Source organism: Oncorhynchus kisutch, linkage group LG5, assembly GCF_002021735.2.
Source record: "Oncorhynchus kisutch isolate 150728-3 linkage group LG5, Okis_V2, whole genome shotgun sequence".
Taxonomy (NCBI): domain Eukaryota; kingdom Metazoa; phylum Chordata; class Actinopteri; order Salmoniformes; family Salmonidae; genus Oncorhynchus; species Oncorhynchus kisutch.
The window spans coordinates 68,277,921-68,298,075 of NC_034178.2; the positions used below are offsets into that span (position 1 = coordinate 68,277,921).

The 20,155-nt window shown below is 46.4% G+C and overlaps 1 protein-coding gene across 1 annotated transcript in view; it reads left to right on the plus strand.

The window, feature by feature from the left end:
- The first annotated feature begins 298 nt into the window (after positions 1-298).
- Positions 299-20,155, plus strand: part of LOC109879093 (acid-sensing ion channel 1) — a 345,520-nt gene continuing 325,663 nt past the window's right edge. Inside the window, exon 1 of the mRNA XM_031825723.1 lies at positions 299-1,615. Coding sequence (XP_031681583.1) covers positions 1,248-1,615 — 368 coding nt within the window. The 5' untranslated portion in view covers positions 299-1,247. The remainder of the gene's footprint in view (positions 1,616-20,155) is intronic.

A 20,155-nucleotide genomic window follows, 5' to 3' on the forward strand; every position in this document is an offset into this window, starting at 1 on the left:
AACTGTTCAAAATGAACCGTTCGTTCGAACCATCACTACCTTCTTGCCTCAGCGACACTGTCCCTGTTTTCTACCGCTGATGAATGTTGCTTACAAACAACACACACACATTTTGGTGAATTTGATACAGGCTGCCGTGGTTTTTAAGGACAGGCAATAATCAGTCCGAGACTCGTGCGGGTCTTAAATGTCTGTATTTTCCAACCGACTTCGTCACCCGATGTAAAACACGTGCCATCCTATCCATGCTCTCCTCCTATTCGGACATCCAAGTTAATCGATCAGGGAAACGCTGTTTTCGGTCGACAGCTTCCGAGGTTCCCTCTGCGTTTCACCCCCTAATGTGTTGGAGTTGGATTTACACATTTAGCTGATTATTAGCCTACGCATGATTTAATTCAGACCTTTTTCATCCTAAATCGTGTTTCCTCTTAAAAGGGGAGTTTATGATGATTGCATTGTTGTAGTAGGTGCTGTTCCTGAGAGAGGATGCAAGGCAGCGTGTATGCGGTTGATGCCTGACCGAAGCGTCCGCTCACTGTTTTCTCACCAGGAATGTAACCAGACAGTCTCTCGTAGAGTTCCCGCTATTTGACAGGATGCAACTGCATGATCTGTACTAAAACGGCCAGAGCAGGCTTCATTGGCAATGGTTTTTTGAGGTTTGTACAAGTGGAAGCCGGCGGGAAGGAACGCAGTGTTATATGGGCATATAACTAGCAGCGTCTCCCGAGAAACAGCGTTTGTTTTATTCCATTTGCATATGGTTGAACCGCTCCTGAACCATCTCTTGACACCAATACATTCAGTTCTTGCTGTGGTTTTGCTGTGAGTTTTTCTTTTGCATGCCTGTAAGAGACACCAACTTGTGTTGCGGGAATCGCTCCTGAAGTATATGGGAGATAATATATTGTCATCTATCTAAATATGGGACTATATTGGACATATGTTTGAGTTATTACATTAACCGTCTGAATGGAAATTGTGCACGAAATAGTAGAGTTTCTTGTCAAATAATCCGAAGAATGTACTGGTAGCCTAGATAGATGGTGTTATTTTTGGGGGGATTCAGTGACGCAACATTTCATACGGCCTGGATGAGGAACATATACATCCATGTGTAGAAGGGCGTGAACTCACATACTCACAGTTGGTACCCTCCTTCCTTCTCTAGTGTTAATAGCGTTCCCTTCGCTGCTAGTACTCTCCCATTCTTCCCCTTCACACTGATACCACATAGCCTCGTCATGGATCTCAACGCGGAGTCAGAAGAGATGGTGGACTCCTTCAAGCCACCGGTGCCTATCGAAGTTTTCGCCAGCAGGTCCACACTGCACGGCATCTCGCACCTGTTCACCTACGAACGGATGTGCATCAAGCGGTGCCTGTGGATCTTGTTCTTCCTGGCATCTCTGGGGTTCCTGGTGTTGGTGTGTGTGGACCGGGTTCAGTTCTACTTCCAGTACCCTCACGTTACCAAGCTGGACGAGATAGTGACCCCGCTGATGATATTCCCCGCTGTCACCTTCTGCAACCTGAACTCTTTTCGCTTCGGCAGGGTGACGCGCAACGATCTGTACCATGCAGGGGAGCTCCTTTCACTACTCAATGGAAGGTTTGTGGGGATAAGTGTTTTTTGTTTATTTGTGTGTGACTGTTTGTCTACATGAGATTGCATAGGTACAATCATTTGCATCAGGAGTTTCTACCATAGTAAAGGCAGTATACTAATTCCCCGTAACTTTTCCTTTCCATTAGCATCCTGCTCCACCCGCCCACCACAGCTTGTGCAGCTGCAGTTCCACATCTGCTTTCAATATGTGACATAACATGGTTTGAGACATGGATGTCTGTCCGGTGTTTACTGGGCACACACATTGTGCAACATTAGCTGTGTCTATATGCTGCTTACTGTCCGTTCATGTTCTTCTCATGTTTATCCAAAACATATTCAGGTTTTATACTAGCCTCAGCCTTTTCCCCCACAAGATAGCTCAAAAGAGTATAAGGCAAAGAAAGTTATAAAGTTGTCAAGTTAGTAATGTCCATTCGGTTTTCATAGTGATTTCTGTTGAAACCCTACTGATATTTAGGGTCATGTAATGGAACTAATGTACGCTACTTTGTAGAAATGTCAAGTTATCTGGAAGTGAGCACACTAGTTACATTTTGATCAACTTTACCTGTCTGGTACTATCGTGCTACTGTGCACAAACAATATGGTGGAGACCATGTTAAAAACATTTTAAAGCCTGTTGTACTTCTAACCCAGATATGGCTCACGTCGGCAACACAGGGTTTGAGGAAAGAGAGGGTTATACTCTTTATGATACATTTAATAAATAAACCATGAATAAACTGGTTATACGTAAGTATTACATGATTTGTAAACATTGAGAGCATAAAGATTGAATGAAGCCATTATTAGACCAAATATACGCTCTGTGAATCATATGATACCCACCCTATATCATGTGTGGATGATACAGTGCAGATTAGACATGGTACATACAGATGGAGAAATACTGAAATAATCTCATTCTATGCTACTAAACGTGATGTGAGCCAGGCTCTGTTTTAACCATTAATCTGTATAGCAGCAATGTAGTCCCATACGGCTGGATCTGTATGTCAATCACTTCATGTGTATTTTAGCGTATTGATCCACACAGCTGTTTTGCTTAAGGCCCTGTTAGAACACATTCCTCTGTGGTAGCAGACTTCATGTAAGGATTTTACACATGCTATCTCAATATTCATACAGAACTGTCTGTCTGTCTCTGTCTGTCTGTCTGTCTGTCTGTCTGTCTGTCTGTCTGTCTGTCTGTCTGTCTGTCTGTCTGTCTGTCTGTCTTTCTCTTTCTCTCTCTCTCTCTCTCTCTCTCTCTCTCTCTCTCTCTCTCTCTCTCTCTCTCTCTCTCTCTCTCTCTCTCTCTCTCTCTCTCACTGTGATCTCTCTCTCGCTGTGATCTCTCACTCTCGCTGTGAACTCTCTCTCTCGCTGTGATCTCTCTCTCTCTTGCTGTGATCTCTCTATCTCTCTCCCTGTGATCTCTCTCTCTCTCCCTGTGATCTCTCTCTCGCTGTGATCTCTCTCTCTCGCTGTGATCTCTCTCTCTCTTTCGCTGTGATCTCTTTTCTCTCCCTGTGATCTCTTTTCTCTCCCTGTGATCTCTCTCTCTCTCTCTCTCTCTCTCTCTCTCTCTCTCTGTCTCTGTGACCTCTCGATGTTCACATTACTGCTAGCCTGGGAGAAATGTTGAATGTATTATATTGCTTGGTCGCAGATGTTTGTACGTCTCAGCTATAATACAATCCTTCAAGGGAGGCCTAAGCAAGGAAGGAAACCTCTTTGCTTTAGAAAACTCATCTCCTGTTTGTCTGCATCAGTTTTACAGAGCTCCTCCCAGTCCCGTCTGTCAGTTCATTACTTGCTGAAAAACAAGCGTTGTTGCACAAACATGAAAACCAAGTGGTTGTGTATAAAATGAGAAAGGTAAGCGGAGAACAGCAGCAGTGGCCCCTCTAAGCTGGAGAGAGAGAGAGAGAGAGAGAGAGAGAGAGAGAGAGAGAGAGAGAGAGAAAGAGCGAGACAATCACACAGAGAGAGAGCGAGAGAGAGCGAGAGAGAAAGAGAGAGAGAGACAATCACACAGAGAGAGAGAGAGAGAGCCCAGAGAAAAGAGGGATGAGAGAGAGAGAACAGAGAACAGAGGGATGAGTGTAGAAAGTCACATCAACCTCAAAGAGAGGGAGGGATGACAAGCAGAAGTAATTAACCAATGTCTGGTAAGCTGTGTGATAAATAAGCCTCAATGCCAGACCTTTAATTAGTGGTGTTTGTGAAACAACGGTGCTACTCACCAAATGCCACCCTATTCCCTACATAGTGCAGAGCCCGATGAAGCCCTATGGGCCTTGGTCAAAAGTAGTGAACTATATAGGAAACAGGGTGCCATTTGGAATGGGACCACAGTGTTGTTGTGCTGAATAAAACAGACTCGCTACACCTCCCTTCCTCTGAGTTTCCCTCTGAACTCCCTGGACTGTTTGGCTGTGGACGCATCAAGTCCTTCTGTTAAGGTCTGAGTGGGGGCGTGTGAGGGGAATGTGTGTGTGTGTGTGAGAGAGAGGGGGAGTCAGTGTGTGTGTGAGGGGGTCTCTTTAGAAGACGAGAAGAAATTAACTGTCAGTTTGGTGGGAAAGCTGTGTCAAAACGTTAATTGTGTCGCTCCTATATTTGTCTATCAAATACCCAGTCAACTAACAGTTGTGACCTTCCTCCTCGTCCTCCTCCATGGAAGGCTAGATGCCTGTCTGAGGCAGCAACATGGGGCGATGAGCTTCAGTACTGTCTCAGTAGAAGACCCTCTGTCGAATCCCTTTGGGCTGGTTTCCTGGACACAGATTCATCGAAATCCTGGACCTACAGTAAAAGCAAACTCAATGTTCTCCTCAAAAAGAGGAAGTCTGAAGTCAGGCTTCACAGTGTAGAACAATTGGACTCAATCCAGTTGATAGTGAATCTAATTAGAGGATGATTTAATGGGAGAAAGAGCTGCTTCCATAATAGAAGCTGGCATGTGCTGCTAGGGTCATCGACTATTCTTTTGCTGACACAAATCATTTCTCACCTAATTTGCTTCCTAATTCTATGCAAATGTGATTAGGCCTATATGATTGTAAAAATGACTCAAGGTTTTGATGACTGCGTACGTTTTGTCTATGCTCTTTGTCATAGCAGGTTGATAGCATGTATTCAGGTGTCGTCTAGGCCAGTGGTTCTCAAACTTTCTCAAAATTCACAAGGGACCCTGTCACGCCCTGGCCTTAGTATTTTGTGTTTTCTTTATTATTTTGGTCAGGCCAGGGTGTGACATGGGTGATTTATGTGTCTTGTCTTGTCTAGGGGTTTATTAGATTTATGGGGTTGTGTTTAGTAGAGTTGTCTAGGAAAGTCTATGGTTGCCTAGAGTGGTTCTCAATCAGAGGCAGGTGTTTATCGTTGTCTCTGATTGGGAACCATATTTAGGCAGCCATATTCTTTGGGTATTCCGAGGGTGATTGTTCCTGTCTCTGTGTTTGTTGCACCAGATAGGGCTGTTTTGGTTTTTCACGGTTGTTGTTTTTGTATATTGTTCATTTTTCATCTTTCATTAAAGATGTATAAAGATAACCACGCTGCATTTTTGTCCTCCTCTCTTTCACCAGAAGAAAACCGTAACAGATCCTCTCATAATCAGAACACAACTTGAGTTAGATAAAAAAAAATAGAATACAAGGAGTTGTAATATGACTTCGGCAATACGTGGCCGCATTAACCAAGTCCCTGCAGGAACATTTTAAAGGCCCGCATCTTGGCATCAGAGAGAACATTTAGCAGTTTTCCCTGCAATTCTTCACATTTCATCATGGGGCTATAGATATTTCTTGTTGTTGTAGCTTTAAAGCTAATATCCTGCATTTCTGCACATTTTGGCAGAGAGAAGACTTTGCAGTTTTAAAGCTTAATTTACAGTGCATTTATGTAAAGAAAAATATTCCATTTACATAAGTATTCAAACCTGTTACTCAGTACTTGGTTGAAGCACCTTTGGAAGTGATTACAGCCTTGAGTCTTGCTGGGCAAGACTTTACAAGCTTGGCACACCTGTATTTGGGGAGTTTCTCCCATTGTTTGCTGCAGATCCTTTCAACCTCTGTCAGGTTGGATGGGGTGCTGCACAACTATGTTCAGGTCTCTCCAGAGATGTCAGACCGGGTTCATGTCCGGGCTCTGGCTAGAGGGTAATTGTCCTGTTGGAAGGTGAACCTTCACCCCAGTCTGAGGTCCTGAGCTCTCTGGAACAGGTTTTCATCAAGGATCTCTCTGTACTTTGCTCCGTTAATCTTTCTGACTAGTCTCCCAGTACCTGCCTCTGAAAAACATCCCCACAGCATGATGCTGCCATCAACCGTAGGGATGGTGCCAGGTGTCCTCCAGACGTGACACTTGGTATTCAGGCCAAATTGTTCAATCTTGGTTTCATCAGGAGATAATATTGTTTCTCATGGTCTGAATGTCTTTAGGTGCCTTTTGGCAAACTCCAAGCGGGCTGTCGTGCGCCTTTTACTGAGGAGTGGCTTCCGTCTGGCCACAACCATAGAGGCCTGATTGGTGGAGTGCTGCAGAGATGGTTGTCCTTCTGGAAGTTTCTCACATCTCCACAGAACCTCTAGGGTTCTGTCAGAGTGACCATCGGATTCTTGTTCACCTCCCTGACCAAGGCCCTTCTCCCCCAATTGCTCAGTTTGGCGGGGTTGCCAGCTCTAGGAAGAGTTTTGGTGGTTGCTAACTTCTTCCATTTATAATGATGAGGCCACTGTGTTCTTCGGTACCTTCAATACTGCAGAAATGTTTTGGCACCATTCCCCAGATCTATGCCTCGACACAATCCTGTCTCGGAGCTCTACGGACAATTCCTTCGACCTCATGGCTTGGTGTTTGCTCTGACATGCACTGTCAACTGTGGAACCTTATATATACAGCTGTTTCCAAATCATGTCCAATCAATTTAATTTACCACAGGAGGACTCCAATCAAGTTGTAGAAACTTCTCAAGGATGATGAATGGAAACAGGATGCACCTGAGCTCAACATTGAGTCTCATATCAAAGGGTCTGAATACTTACTGTATGTAAATAAAGTATTTCTGTTTTTTATTTTTAATACATTTTCAAAGATTTCTAGCAACCTGTTTTTGGTTTGTCATTATGGGGTATTGTGATGTCATTATGGGGTATTGTGATGTCATTATGGGGTATTGTGATGTCATTTTTGGGTATTGTGATGTCATTATGGGGTAGTGTGTGTAGATCGCTGAGGATTTGTATTTCTTTAATCAATTTTAGAATAAGGTTGTAACGTAACAAAATGCGGAAGAAGTCAAGGGGTCTGAATACTTTCCGAAGGCACTGTATATCTATTTTACTCATCCCCCTCCCCTGAGGTGGACAGAAAGAGAGAGACGATGCAGATGCTCTCTCCTTCATTCCTCTAGCTATCCTAACCGTTAGCGGCGTCTGAAAATTAAAGTGCTTGTGGCTTGTAATCCAATTTAACTTCCTCCCTCCCCACTTACAGAGAGAGCTGTGATTGCTTTAGGGAGAGTAGATCAGTGGCAAGTCAATATAAAAAGAATCCACACATATACTACACTACCAAAAGTATGTGGACACCTGCTCGTTGAACATCTCATTCCAAAATCATGGACATTAATATGGAGTTGGTCCCCCCCTTTGCTGCAATAACAGCCTCCACTCTTCTGGGAAGGCTTTCCACTAGATGTTGGAACATTGCTGCGGGGACTTGCTTCCATTCAGCAACAAGAGCATTAGTGAGGTCAGGCACTGATGTTGGTCGATTAGGCCTGGCTCTCAGTCAATGTTCCAATTAATCCCAAAGGTGTTTGATGGGGTTTAGGTCAGGGCTCTGTGCAGGCCAATCAAGTTCTTCCACACCCATCTTGACAAACCATTTATGTACGCTGTAGTGTTAAGATTTCCCTTCACTGGAACTAAGGGGCCACGTTGAAAGTCCCTGAGCTCTTCAGTAAGTCCATTCTATTGCCAAGGTTTGTCTATGGAATGTTTTTGTTTATTTCATTCCGTTTACGAGTTGTCAATTTATTCATTGTGTTTTGTTTGGAACACTCCTGTCAATCTTAAGTACAGACATGTACCTGATTACACATAGAAGTAGGCCTAGGCTACCTGTCCTGATTACACATAGAAGTAGGCCTAGGCTACCTGTCCTGATTACACATAGAAGTAGGCCTAGGCTACCTGGCCTGATTACACATAGAAGTAGGCCTAGGCTACCTGGCCTGATTACACATAGAAGTAGGCCTAGGCTACCTGGCCTGATTACACATAGAAGTAGGCCTAGGCTACCTGGCCTGATTACACATAGAAGTAGGCCTAGGCTACCTGTCCTGCACGCAAATATAGACTAATACATTTGCCCATTTGGGGATCTGACATTATTTCTGATTGTCTTAACTCACCATCACTATGAAGCTTCTCAAAGTCATTTGTTCTTTGCCTGAAATGTAAACTAAGTCACTTGGCACTTCAAATGGAAAAGGTTGCCCACCTTTGGTGTAGCCTATTACCGGCAACTTCAGGAGCATAATGGCAGAATCTGCGAAGGTCACTGGGCAGCAGGAGGAGACGGAGGGTCGGGTCGTTTTCTTTTCTTCCTCTGGTTAGGCTATATTTGTTCTCTGGCTCACACTTTAGTCATTTGTATCTTAATTTGTAATCACAGTAGCCTACATATAGTTTACTTTATTCAAACATAGGGTGTGTCTATATGGAAAAACACACGTTTTAACATTTTGACCAATTGATTGGTCGACCCAGATATTTCTTTGTCGGACACAGCTAGCGTACAACAACAGTAGCGGCTTAAAAAAAAAAACTGCCTTCGTTCCGCAATAGCATTTTGAGGGACGGTTATAATACTTGTGCTTCTCAGAATGCATCTCTCCCTCCTCCATGAACACAGTGAGGAGAGGGAGTAAGAAGAGTGGCCCGCTCACACAGCAGCCTACTGACAAACAGGGACAGGCAGACGCTTTCATAGCAGGAATCAACATAATGCATAGGCTACTACTGTGGACCAAAAAATTGTTTTAGAACAAAAAAAATCTGCTGGAACATTGTGTAGCAAAATCACTGAAAATAACTGACCTAAGCAAAATGCTTTGGTAAGACGAGGGCGCTGTCAGTGTCAGTAGTTTGGGGTTATCGTCCCAGCTCTACTCTAGCTGAGCAACAACACAGGGTCTTAAGTGCTCTCCTGGCAGCTCTGTGTTGCTATAAGACGCTTGGTTGGACACTGGGTACAATTCAATTAGGAATACAGTACGTCGCACGAAGGCGTTTTGCAATTATGGAGATGAACCATGACAAGGAATTGATGCGAGGCCGTATGCGCAGCAGTTGAGCCATATCTTAACTATGTTCATGTTTGAACCACAATGTAAGGTTGTAAAGCATGTCTACATTTTCTCAGTCGTCACTTGGCCTATGGCGGTGGTTACTTGGACAACTGGGTGGTGGTTTCATTTGGACCCCCAAGTTTTCTGAGCAAGTTTAAAAATAAAATAAAATTGTTGGACTGTATAGCGCTAGGACATCTTCTCCAAGTGATCTTAATTTGGGAAAACTATTATTCATGTATTCCCACGCATAACAGAAAACCACCTGATTATATACACATTTTAAAGGTTTTAAATTATTATTATCCAAAAGTTATATTTGTATATCTTGCGGTCTAGAAATGATTTGTAATTATGTTCAGGCCTCCCTACCATCTGCTCAAGAAAAACCCGGCCTGCAGCTGAATCTAGTTGATGATCCCAGGCCTGTGGTTTGTTAGGGTTTGTTTAGCCTATTACTGTATGTACAAAATGAAAATGTGCAATGTTATTCAAAAGTAATTTGAAGTGTAGGCTGTTTAGTAGCCAATATGGTTGTTATATACCCCTGTCCTGTGTGGTTTCACGACTGTCACAGCAGTAGTGCAGTGATCCAATACACTGCTGTAGCTAATAGAAAATAACATCAAGCTAAAGTAGCATTTTCTTGAAAAGTATACAGTTGTAGAACCAAGCTTTTTTCTGGGCTTTTTAATTGGTCCCTGACCATGTCTCACTTATCCTTCTGCGATTGTTGAGGACTGAGAAGTGATTCTCATTTCACAGTCTGACATTGAACACATGACTTGACCCTGAAAACGTCACTGTATTCTGACTCATAACCAGGGCAGTGTTGCCAACTCCTCAGTAAGGAAAGCAGCTATTGGCTGTCCTAAAAGTCGCTCGAAGTCGCTAAATAACGTCATCACCTAATTAGCATAGTTGGCCATGTGCATGTAAATGTGATGGAAGCTGTAGGAGAGAGGAATAATGTCAAATCAAATCAAATTTTATTTGTCACATACACATGGTTAGCAGATGTTAATGCGAGTGTAGCGAAATGCTTGTGCTTCTAGTTCCGACAATGCAGTAATAACGAACAAGTAATCTAACTAACAATTCAAAAAAAACTACTGTCTTATACACAGTGTAAGGGGATAAGGAATATGTACATAAGGATATATGAATGAGTGATGGTACAAAGCAGCATAGGCAAGATACAGTAGATGATATCGAGTACAGTATAACATATGAGATGAGTATGTAAACAAAGTGGCATAGTTAAAGTGGCTAGTGATACATGTATTACATAAGGATGCAGTCGATGATATAGAGTACAGTATATACATATGCATATGAGATGAATAATGTAGGGTAAGTAACATTATATAAGGTAGCATTGTTTAAAGTGGCTAGTGATATATTTACATAATTTCCCATCAATTCCCATTATTAAAGTGGCTGGAGTTGAGTCAGTGTCATTGACAGTGTGTTGGCAGCAGCCACTCAATGTTAGTTGTGGCTGTTTAACAGTCTGATGGCCTTGAGATAGAAGCTGTTTTTCAGTCTCTCGGTCCCAGCTTTGATGCACCTGTACTGACCTCGCCTTCTGGATGACAGCGGGGTGAACAGGCAGTGGCTCGGGTGGTTGATGTCCTTAATGATCTTTATGGCCTTCCTGTAGCATTGGGTGGTGTAGGTGTCCTGGAGGGCAGGTAGTTTGCCCCCGGTGATGCGTTGTGCAGACCTCACTACCCTCTGGATAGCCTTACGGTTGAGGGCGGTGCAGTTGCCATACCAGGCGGTGATACACCCCGCCAGGATGCTCTCGATTGTGCATCTGTAGAAGTTTGTGAGTGCTTTTGGTGACAAGCCGAATTTCTTCAGCCTCCTGAGGTTGAAGAGGCGCTGCTGCGCCTTCTTCACGATGCTGTCTGTGTGAGTGGACCAATTCAGTTTGTCTGTGATGTGTGTTAGAAATTGGATATGTAGACGGGCGAGTCGGTCAAGGATCGATTCAGACAAGGTGGTAAATTGTATGACAAGCTACAGTTTATTCAGAGTGAAGATATCTAGAACAGCGTAATTACGGCTCTCCCGCTGGTTCGTACGGAACTGCAGACGAAGAAGAGACCGTTACAATCAGTACACCACTAATATATAGAATAGAAAGTAGGTTGATTCTGGAAGATCGGATCTTTGGATTGGTTCAGCTGGGGTGTAGTCTGTAGTCTTCCGCCATTGGCTCAGTTGTCTGTCCGTCATCGTAGAATCCTCTTCGGGCACAATGTTCAGCTACAAAGGAGATTATGTGTGTGTGCGCTGGTTTTGGCCATTAGTGTAATGCGGGAGCTATCCTGTAGGGGACCCCACAGGCTCTACTTTGAGTTGTAGCCCTTTATCAACAATAGTTTGGTCACCTGCATAAGAAATAGCATTTCTCTACAAAACCCTCTCTTCACGTCTCACCAGAGACGTGACACAACCTAACTGGATCCAGACACAAAGAGAAACTTCTCCCAAGGGGACTATGAAATAAGGCACGGTATTAAACAGAAATAGATATATATGTATTACCATCATGTTCTCCATTCAATCCCACTATGTACTAAGTTGGCTACCAGCCACCTAGGAACTTACAACCCTCATTTAACAGAGCGGAGAACAACAGCTCAAAATAAAAGTAAAATGCTTGTCTACATAAGCCAACTTTTTCCCGCAGGAAAAAGTTGTGATTCCCTCTCTTCACATCTCCAAAGAGATGTGACTTAAACTAGGCAAGTCAGGCGGAATGATACACTTGCATAACACATACATACATCCCCATAAGGCAACAGCAGATATAATGTAAACCTAATAGGCACTCTCCTCATCCTCGAATTCAAGTAGGTCTTTATCCAGCAGAGGAAACATCTGGGAAGGGGAGGAAGGGTCAATGGCTCTAGAGATAACCCTAGTGGCAAGGGAACGGATGCATGGAATGCAACAGCATCCACAGAGAACTAAAATGGCAGCGAACACCGAAATGGATACCAAAATGGAGGACACCAGGGTTTTATATTTACCAAACGCACTCATCCAGGAGTCCCACATCGAGGTATCTATCCCAGAATGAGATTTCATTTTACCATTAAGCGTCCGCAGACCTTCTAGGGCTATGGTCAAGCTACCATCCGAGGCTGTGTTATTAGGGATGAAAGTACAACACTGGTCACCAAACATAGAGCAAACTCCGCCCTTCTCAGAGAGTAACATATCAATGGCAATACGATTTTGGAAAGCCATCAGGCTGGTTGCAGCCAGTTGACCATGTACTGCTTCAAAACCCTGCTGAGTCCAGTTGCCTAGTCTTTGGACGTTGTAATGTATATAGTTAATACGATCAACATTCTTGTTAATTGTGCACCACCAACAGATGGATGATTCAAACCCTGCAGCTACCTGATCTATTAACTTATACTCATCAGGCACTCCCCTAGGGAATCCGACAGCGTCTATGTAGGAGGGGTCTCCACTAGATGGGGTGGTGTCTCTCCTGGAACGTCCCCTATATCCGGGATTTACTCCCTGGGTCCGCAGAACAAGGTCCTCGGCTCCTATAGGGTAGATAGAAACAGGCAACAAGAGAGTAACAAGTGCACAGCGTCCAGTACTGTTGGAGGGTAACTTATCAAACAGGACCGTGCTACCACACCACCACCACACATCTGCTCTGGATATTGACCTAAGGCTCCCCTTAATATTAACTGTATCCAGACACCAATCCGCAGGGATCCATCCCACCTCGGTTCCTCCTCCCGTCATATTGACACAAGTAAAATTTGCCCTTGCAACCTGGTTGGAAAACACTGGGTTCCTAGTGGTGAATTTAGTAACCGGATAGACCTCATCCCAGGCAGTACATTTATCCCTGGGGTTATCTGTAGTCATAAGAGGGATTAGACATGCTAGAGTCACTACTGCTGGGACAATGCGGAGCAATGGACGAGCTCCCATGCACACCACACAACTCTGCCTGGTGGTATTTGCAGCTTCCTCGGTCAACAATAGCCAATTATTGGAAAAACCTGAGACTCCTGTGGCTGTTAAAATTACATCATCCGGACTTTTAAGCCTGGATATTGCCTCCACCGGGCCAAACAGTGGGGATGACGGGGACCCTTTTACGGGTGTGGTCATGTCATTCCTTACTGTAACCGAAGTCGGTTTAGGATTATTAGTCACGCAAATTCGCCACAACCAATATCTGACCCCGGAATTCCCTGGGGCCAGTATGAAATCATAACACCCTAAGGGCTGGCCCCCTGGCCTAACAGTAAGTTTCAGTCCCGTATTTGTCTTAGTTAAGGTCAGTCGCTTCCACCATTTCACTGCCCCCTCGTCTTTTGTCCAGTCTTCCCACCCATTACCTGTCTCCCCCACCAAATTCCTCCAAGACCAATCGCCAACCTTCCCTAATGTCATATACCAGACGTGTCCGGCAAACCAGAGTGCACTGGTCCCCGCCTGTTCCCTCCCCTTTATCCTAGAGTACCCTAAAGTCCCCCAAGGGATGTTAATGATATTAGTTGCATTTGCGGGGACGCAAACGGTCGTGCTCCGTATGTCGTTGGCCTTACAATCAGTGTCAGGGGTGGTGGAATGCCTCTTGCACAAATGATTGGTCAGTTCTATATGTGCCATGGATGTGGTCAGGTTGGATGACCCATTAGAGGGTCCTATATCTGCTTGTGATGTAGGTGTATGATGCTCTAATACCCACAGGAGAATCCCCATGGAAACTCCTGTGACTACAATAAAAATAACAAACACGGGGCCCGATATCCCCAATCTCGTCCAGGGATAGCCCCTATCTCTGGACGACCTGTTAGTTGGTGTGCTGGGGAGCTGCTCCCACATCCTCACCAACTAAGGGTTCTGTGGTTGTAATCAAATTTAGGTCGCTCAAATCGACCCTGACTTCAGTCAGCGTTCTTGAAGGAGTCGGTGCTGGTGTACAATGAGTCAAGTGGTGCCAAGGTGCGCCCGATTTACCTTTGACCTGGACTGAGTGTGAAGTAACCTCCTTCACTTCGTACGGTCCAGTCCACCTGGGATCCGCCCACTTTCTTTTGTGGACTTTGATCCTTACCCAATCGCCGACCTTTACCCTCAGTTGCTCCGGATCTCCCGTCAGCTCCCCCTCATGGACTTTGTGTATCTGTTTGGAAAGAGCTGCGGACAGTTCCGTCAATTTTCTTACATAGTCAGTCATACCTATCTGGTGTACATCAAGAGGGGGCATATGACCTCCCTCTCTTGGTGGACCTGGCATTACTCTTCCTGTCATTATTTCGTGGGGTGAGAGATGAGTCCCTGCCCCAGGTGATGACCTCATGGCCATCAACGCCAGTGGCAGGGCCTCCACCCATGTCAGTTTTGTACCAGCACACACTTTGGCTATCTTACACTTAAGAGATTGGTTGCAGCGCTCCACAAGGCCTTGGGCCTGCGGCTTATACACGGAACCAAACTTGTGTATAATGCCGAACCTCTCCTCCACCTGTCTCAGTTGTTTGTTTGCGAAGTGGGACCCATTGTCGCTTCGGATATGTCTAGGGACCCCATATCTAGGTATGAGTTCTGTCTGTAGCCACTTAATGACTGTTATCCCATCCTCCTTAGCTGTTGGAATTGCTTCTACCCATCTAGAGAATCTATCTACCATTACTAGCAAATATCTCTTCCCGTTCTTTACATTGTCTTCTCCCATGTCTGTATAGTCTATACTGATGTCTTGGAAACATGCGTTTGGCACCGGGTAGGCCCCCATCGGGGTTTGGTAGGGCTTCTTTGGGTTGTGGCTTCCACATATGTTGCATTCGTCACAGAATAAATCTGTCATGTCCTTCATGTGGGGGTGCCACCATATGTATGAAACCTTCTGTAAAGTTCTGAGTTTCCCTTCATGAGTGGGTCCATGGGCTTCCCTTATCAGTTCTGGACAGAGGTTAGCCGGAGCCACCAGTCGGCCATCATGGCATCTCCATATTCCATCTGGTCCCTTAGAGCCTCCCTTCTGTGTCCAAACCGAATGTTCGTAAGGGCCTGCCTCTTCCTGTAGTTCTAGTATGTGTTGGCTTGTCAATTCAGTCCTTGCCGGTTCTATCCCGAGCACCATCTGTCGGGGTCTGTATCCTCCTGCGGCCTTAGCTTCCAGGTCTGCTGCATCATTTCCTTGATTGATTCTGCTGGTCAGTCTTTGGTGGCCTCGGCATTTCATTATGGCCACTGTCTTTGGTAAGGACACGGCATGCATCAAACGTTCCATTTGGGCTCGGTGCTTGATGGGTAGGTTACCTGTGGTGGTAAAGTTGCGCCTAACCCATTGTGGTCCATCTATGTGCACTGCTCCGTGTGCGTATGCCGAGTCCGTGTAAATGTTTACAGTTTTTCCTTCGGCTTTCTCTAGAGCTTGAGTCAAAGCCACAATTTCCGCAAGTTGTGCCGATGCTGGCTGGGGGATAATTCCTGATTCCAACGTGACATGTGTTTTGTCATGCAGCTGCTGTACGACCGCATAGGCAGCTACGTTTCCTGTGTCTCCCTTGTAGCAACTTCCGTCTGTGTACAGCCATAGGTCTGGAGATGTCAGTGGTTCATTTTCCAGGTCTGGTCTCAGTTTGAGCTCTTGTGCTGCCCTCTCTTGGCAGGAGTGTGCTAGGCCATCTTCTGCGGTGAGTGCATCTGCCATGTTCTTGTCGGTGTTCACAAAAGTGATGTGTGACTGGGTGCATTTGTTCTGGATTTTGTTTTTTCTGTCCGCACTGAAGGTAAATTCTTTGCTGATGAGGTATGCTGCCACCCCGTGGTGGGTGTGTATTTGCATCTTGTGGCACATTACCAGATGGGCTGTCTTCTCAATCGCCTTGGCTACCGCCGCAACGTATCTGGAACAGGCGGTCTGGCCGGTTTCAATGTGGTCAAGTTTTGAAGAGTGGTACATGAGTACTCTTCTCTCCCCCTCATGTTTCTGAAAAAGGACGGCGGATGCAAAGCCTTCCTTTTCAGAAACATCCAGGTGAAATGTTTTACCGTAGTCTGGTGCCGTGAGAGCAGCAGCCACAGACAGGTCAGTCTTCAGGAGCCCAAACGCCGTTGAAGCTTCAGGAGTCCATGTAAGTGGGGCCTGTAGGTTTCTTGGGCCAGCTTCTCGAACAATTTCTCTCAGAGGTTCAGTTCTTTCAGTATAGTCTGGGATGTGAGTACGGCTGTATCCCGTCAACCCCAGGAAAGAGAGCATTCCTGAAACAGTAATGGGCCTGGGATGATGTAGGATTGGGTCTCGGTGTGATTTTGAGAGTCCGGCCCCCTCGCTTGAGATTTCCCTTCCCAGGAACAGGACGGTTCGTCTGCATGATTGGACTTTTGACATCTTGACTTTGTAGCCTTTGACTGCCAGAAAGTGTAACAGGGTTTTAGTCATTTCTAGACAAAGGTCTGAGGTGGGAGCCCCCAGCAACAGGTCATCTACGTATTGTATGAGTATCACTCCTTCTGGGATTTTCAGTTCTGCCAGGTGAGTCTTCAAAATATAATTGAAGATTCCCGGGGAAGAAGTGTAACCTTGGGGAAGTACGGAATAGGTAAATTGCTGATTCTCGTAGGTAAAGGCAAAAAGTGGCTGGGAAGCCTCATCCAATGGGATGCTGAAAAAGGCATTGGCCAAGTCCACTACGGTGAAATACCGATGTTTGGGTGACAGGTTGCTCAGTATAATGTGTGGGTCTGGGACAGGGAGATCGATGGGTGTGGTAACTTCATTTACAGCCCGGAAATCCTGCACCATCCGGTATGTTTCTCCTCCTGCCTTCAGAACTGGAAGTATGGGGGTGTTCCAGAGTGATATAGTCCTGTATATGCACCCAGCTTCCAGTAGGCCTTCGATAGTGGGTCTTATCCCCTCTGTCTGTTCTTGCTTCAGTCGATATTGGGTTCGAAATATTGGTACTTGTGCCGGATTGGTTAGGGTAATGCACACTGGTTGGACCTGTAACTTTCCCACGTCAAATGGTGTGGTTGTCCATATTGCCTTGTCTATGGAGTCCAAGACAGCAGGGGAGGAAGGGTGATCAGAATATGGTTTCCCGTGATGCCTGGGGAGAGTGAGGCGCTCAGGCTGGCACTGTTCTTCAGTGTCCACCATAGTCAGACGCCACATCTCTTCGGTGGTTGCCTTCAACAGGCCTGGTGCACTAGTCTCTTCCCAAGTGAGTTTCGAGGCCCTCTTTATCATTGGACCCAGACTTCGGGCCTCATGTCCATTCCCTACTGCGAGGATCACGTGTGGAGCAGAGTCGGGTCCCAGTTGATACCAAGGTTTAATATGGTGTGGGAGTATGACTGGGGCTGCCACCCCCTCAGGGCCGCACACGATGGTAAGGCAGCGTATGTTTGGGGTAAGATGCATCATGTTTTCATCTCAATCTTGTGTGTACGGCGTGTCTTCGTCGTCAGTGACGTTGAGAGTGCAGTGCAACTCAGCCTGTGGTGTCTTATAGGGATGGAAGGTATATATTAGCTTCCTCCATTGGTTGAATTGAAATTGGATGGCAGGAGTTCCAGGTCCAGATGGTAGGCATTTGAGCCAGTAAACCTCCTGTGTGGTGGATAGAGCAGGTGCGGGCAGAATTGGGAGCATCAGGATTCGGGCCCTTGGCGGTGGATCGAGCGCGACCTCCACACCTGACTCAGTTAGGTATATTGCGCATCCTAACTTACAGAGTAGGTCTCGACCTAGTAGGTTGATTGGGCAATTTGGACAATATAGGAATTGGTGTTTCAAACTGGAAGGGCCCCACTGGAACAATAGTGGAGTAGTTTTGTATTGATCTTCAGGATTTCCTGAAACCCCCACCACCTTTACCTTGTCTGAAGAGAGGGGTTGATGAGAATTGATGGCGGAATATGTACATCCAGTGTCCACAAGGAACCTGTGGGTGACCCCTTGTACTACACATGTAATAGTGGGTTCCGTGTGGACAGAGAATTGTTGGCCATCCAACCCAACTGGTGGTGGTGGGCAGCCTCATTCCCATGGGGGGTATCCCTCGGACATCCCCTGGAAGGTGGGACCGGTAGGGGGCGCTGGGTTGTAGGCTGGATGATATCCCTGGGTAGGGGCTGGTGGATATCCCTGGGCAGGGGCTGGTGGATATCCCTGGGCAGGGGCTGGGTACCTTGGGGCCCCTCTTCCCCGTTGTCCACCTCTCCTCCCTCTGTAGGCCAAGTATGACTGGCGCTGCTGTGAGAGGGGAGCAGGGCAGATCCTTGCATAATGCCCTTCTTGGTAGCAATTGTAGCAATTTCTTCTAGCTTGCGGCGGTCCCCCCCATGTCGGTCCAGATGGGTTAGAAAATCCAGGCTGGGTGTAACCCTCATATCCGTAGTTGGCTCCTGGATTTGGAGGGGTGGCGTATACGACCGGTGCCTGTGCGGGGGTCGGTGGTGCTGGAGCGGCCACCAACATCTGGTTAATGGTCTGAGTCACAATCTTGGCTATATCAGTGGGTTCCTCCGCCACCATTTGCTTTTTTGGCTTTGCAGTCTTTTGGGCCTCATTCAATTGTAATTTGAGCAGTTGGAGTTGCAGCGACTGAACTTGTGAATCAGCCGTGCCTTTGTCTTTGTTGTATTGAGAGATGTGATGGTGTACATGGGAGTTGAATTGGGCAGTGGGCAAGGCCATCAGCCCCACTGTGGCCCTAAGCTTGGTTTTCACTTCTATGGGTGTCCCATTCACCACCATCTCCTTCCACATGCTGAGAGTGGTTCCGCTCTGGTCATGGGGTTCAATGTGGACTGACCTCCAGGTGGTCTTGGCCCTATCTAGGTATTGAGCTGCCTGCTCCCCGTCTTCCATGGCAAAAGAGGTAAGGGTTGCATAATTTTTCTCGGTGGGATATGCCCTTCTGAGCTCATTCCACAGTGATACTCTGTATTTCTCAGGTTCTGTTGCTGACCCCAATTTTCCCAGTCCTGCTGTGTTTATTAGGGCATTCATGGTCGTGTAGTCGGTTGACCTAGCCAATAAGGCCTTCATGTCCCCCAAGGCAAGCCGGACCCCGGAAGTTAGGGACTGAAGCTGAAGCAGCCAGGCTGAGGCACCCCCATGTAAGCTCGGGAGCTGTTCCATCAGGGCCGTTAAATCGTGCATCTTCCAGGCAACGTATTCCTCTCGGTGCGTTGTTTCGTCCATCCTGAGTGGCATTTGATACGGCCCATGTTGTCTTTGGGCTTCTTCTTCTCCTCCTCTCCTTTGTCTGGCTATGATGCGCCTCGACCGTCTTACTGCCGTTTCAACGGGGTTGATTTTCCCTTAAAAACTCCTTGTATCAGGACTATTTCACCCGTTTCTTCTGCGACTTCTTCCATGAGTTTCAGTTGGCTTTCTGCCTCCCATACACCTGCAGCCGTGAGGGGAACGTCTTCCTCTGTCTCCTCTTGTGGTTCCATATCATCTCCTTCCTGTTCTTCCGGTTCGCTGAAAGACATTAAATTTTCTTCTTGTCGGCGGCCACTTGTGAAATACTCCTTACTAATATCGCTCCTTGGTTCCCCTCTATGTTCTCTGTACACACTGGATGTGCAGAAGGTGGGGGTTCCCCTCCCCTCTGACTTCAAGCTGCTCCCGTTGCCCCCTGCTCCATCTATGAATGGATTCCTCGTGTGGCCACTGGGGCGGAGCTGTTCTCGCATAGATCGAGGGGCATGCATGTCAGATGGCCCTGGTGTGCACCTTTGTGCACCCCCTGGTGTGGAGCAACCCTGTGGGCCAGGCTTTAATTCTTCACACTCCAGGTGGCCCCCTGTGATCAACGTATCCCCTTGGAGTACTCCTTCTTTTACAAGGAACACAGGGGCCTGTGTCGACGCGGGCCCGGCCCTTTTCCCCTTATCAGTATAAGGTGGAGGCAAATTTGAGAGGACTGGGTAAAGGGGTCGGGTCGTTGAGGGCACATGTGTTGGCAGGGCAGAGGGAAATGGATTTGGCGCCATCTCCTGGTGGTGGTCCGTCTGCTCATCTTCCCCTTGTGAGGGAGTGGCCACCCCCATCATTTCCGTTTTTTTATTCAGTTGTGCTCTTAGCACCTTTTCGATGGCCCAAGTTCCTATCTTCAGTTCCACTTCTGCCCTTTCTCTCTGTTTAGTCC